At 35.5% G+C, this 2,120-nt stretch overlaps 1 protein-coding gene across 1 annotated transcript; it reads right to left on the reverse strand.

The window, feature by feature from the left end:
• Nucleotides 1-281: 281 nt before the first annotated feature.
• LOC108355246 (60S ribosomal protein L39) lies at nucleotides 282-756 on the reverse strand. Its single transcript, XM_017606413.1, has 3 exons — nucleotides 688-756; nucleotides 493-596; nucleotides 282-421 (listed from the first exon to the last, which is right to left on the reverse strand). Exons 1-3 carry the CDS (start codon nucleotides 688-690, stop codon nucleotides 373-375), a joined length of 156 nt encoding a protein of 51 aa, XP_017461902.1. The 5' UTR covers nucleotides 691-756; the 3' UTR covers nucleotides 282-372.
• Nucleotides 757-2,120: the final 1,364 nt, after the last annotated feature.

Raw genomic sequence — 2,120 nt, forward strand, 5'->3', positions numbered from 1 at the left:
GCTCGCACTATAACTTTCGTACAAGTTCATTACTTTACTACTGCCTCTTCGGCTTTCCTTCCACTGTTTATCACCTCTTAAAAACATTGGAGCACCAAGGTGGCGACTACCTGAAGTAGCTAAGTTTAGTTGAGAGCCTACATTCAATATCAGACTGGCATGGCTAGAATTATTATTTGATTACTGCCACATCCACAGAACACACTCGGTAAACTGGTTCAGGATCCACAGAAGTCAATAGAAACTTACTATTAGCACTATACCATGAAACTTTTATAAGATAATATTTTAATTGTTTTGTATATTTATTGAAGCATCAATGTTTAATTGTAAATCCAAATCGACAAGTAACGTAAGATCTCGACGACAGGTTTAAAGCTTCAACTTTGTGCGTCTCCAGTGACGCCTCTTAGCATTGTATCTAGGGATAAGATTATATTAAAACATAATATTAACAAAAAATTCAAAAGTTAGAAGCTATATCCGCCTTACCTAATGGTGTTTCCAGTACGTAAACGGATCCACTGAGGAACCGATCGGTTCTGCTTGAGCTTCTTAGCAAGTTTCTGTTTAATCCTGAAAGATTTATGCGCCGCCTGAAATAACCAAAAATATCGAACATAAATGTTATATTTTGTTTAACAACATAACACCGATGAAGAAAATATAATTGGATCACCAACGCACCATTCTATCAACTTGGCCTTGCAAATACAAAAGAAGGGAACGTGATAGATATGGACTGCTTTATAAAATATTCATCGATAATTTAGTGATGCCAGATCAAAGATATTCTGCATAAAATTAGATTTCTATATTACGCGGCGCCTCCACAGGCGAAAGTTTTTATGTTGACATTTAGGGCTATCACTAAATCGTAGAAAATCTACGATGCATCAAAATCAGCCGGCGCAAAGAAAACAATACACATGTATGTCATTTTGCTCGCGCTACCCCAACAGTCGCAATGGCCAAGTGAACAAAGCACTAGGGTGCGATTTGAGAGATCCGAGTTCCAATCCTCGGACACTTGTTTTATAATTTCATTTTATTTCTTTTGTTTTAATTTATTTACTGAATGTGGATGGGCCTTTGCTCTCATAATGCGAACATCGAAAACTTATTCGCTCTACCTTCGCTCTCGGCGCTTAAAATCTTTCTAAGGAAATTGAAAGTATTTAAATTAGCATTGGAAATTTTAAAATAATTATGAAAATAAGATAAAAATTGTTTCTTGCGATATAATAAGCGTGCAGCACACAGATTATGAAAATACTGACGCGATAAATAGGGTACGTTGAGAAATGCATCAAGCCAAAACGTCAGTATCTTTTACTTCTAAACTATAACTGACGTAAATGCCTTATTTACGTAACTNAATTTTAGCTACCATTTTTAGCCACAACGACATTTTTAAGCTCTTTTTTTAGCCCATTTTTAAAGGAATTTGGCTACCACTAAAAACAATTGGCGGCAATACTGCTCTCTAGCCAACGACTAAGTCCCCTTTCAGACACATCAAGTCTTGAAAGCAATTTTTTCGCATTCTCTTTTGTGTTTTCTATTTGCTTCCACACGCGTCAACTTTAATTGAATTCAAGTCCTTGGTTCTTTAAATGGGAAGCAACGAAAAGATCAAAAGAGACAAGAAAACTTGAAACGAATTGACGGTACGGAGGTATCTGTACTCTTCCCCTCTCTTCTCACCTCCTTCGCCTACGAACGAGCAGACTTGACGTGTCTGAAAGGGGACATAGTCGCGCGTTTAAAGTAGCGATGAGCGATGTTTATCATTTGCGGCAATGCAAGGCAAAGTCTGGGATGTAAATTAGTCAAATTAATCTACATATCGTTACCTGAAATGCAAAAAGACGTAACAAAATCGTAAATGATGTGGGGAGTTGTAAGTCGATGAAATTCATCATATAAATCCAGAAATGAATTTCAAATTTTTTATTAGTTATGACTAGGGCATGAATTTTCATGCACTAAAAAATAAGAAATATGTGCTTAAAAATGCAAAAAAATTATTAAAAATATGCATGAAAAATCAAAAAAATTCGTTAATTATAAAATGCAGAGAAAACATTATATAAGCCTGCAGTTGACTCATACGTTTA

The sequence above is a fragment of the Rhagoletis zephyria genome, unplaced genomic scaffold, assembly GCF_001687245.7.
Source record: "Rhagoletis zephyria isolate East Lansing unplaced genomic scaffold, Rhagoletis_zephyria_1.1 Rzeph_scaffold_43707, whole genome shotgun sequence".
In the NCBI taxonomy this organism is placed as follows: domain Eukaryota; kingdom Metazoa; phylum Arthropoda; class Insecta; order Diptera; family Tephritidae; genus Rhagoletis; species Rhagoletis zephyria.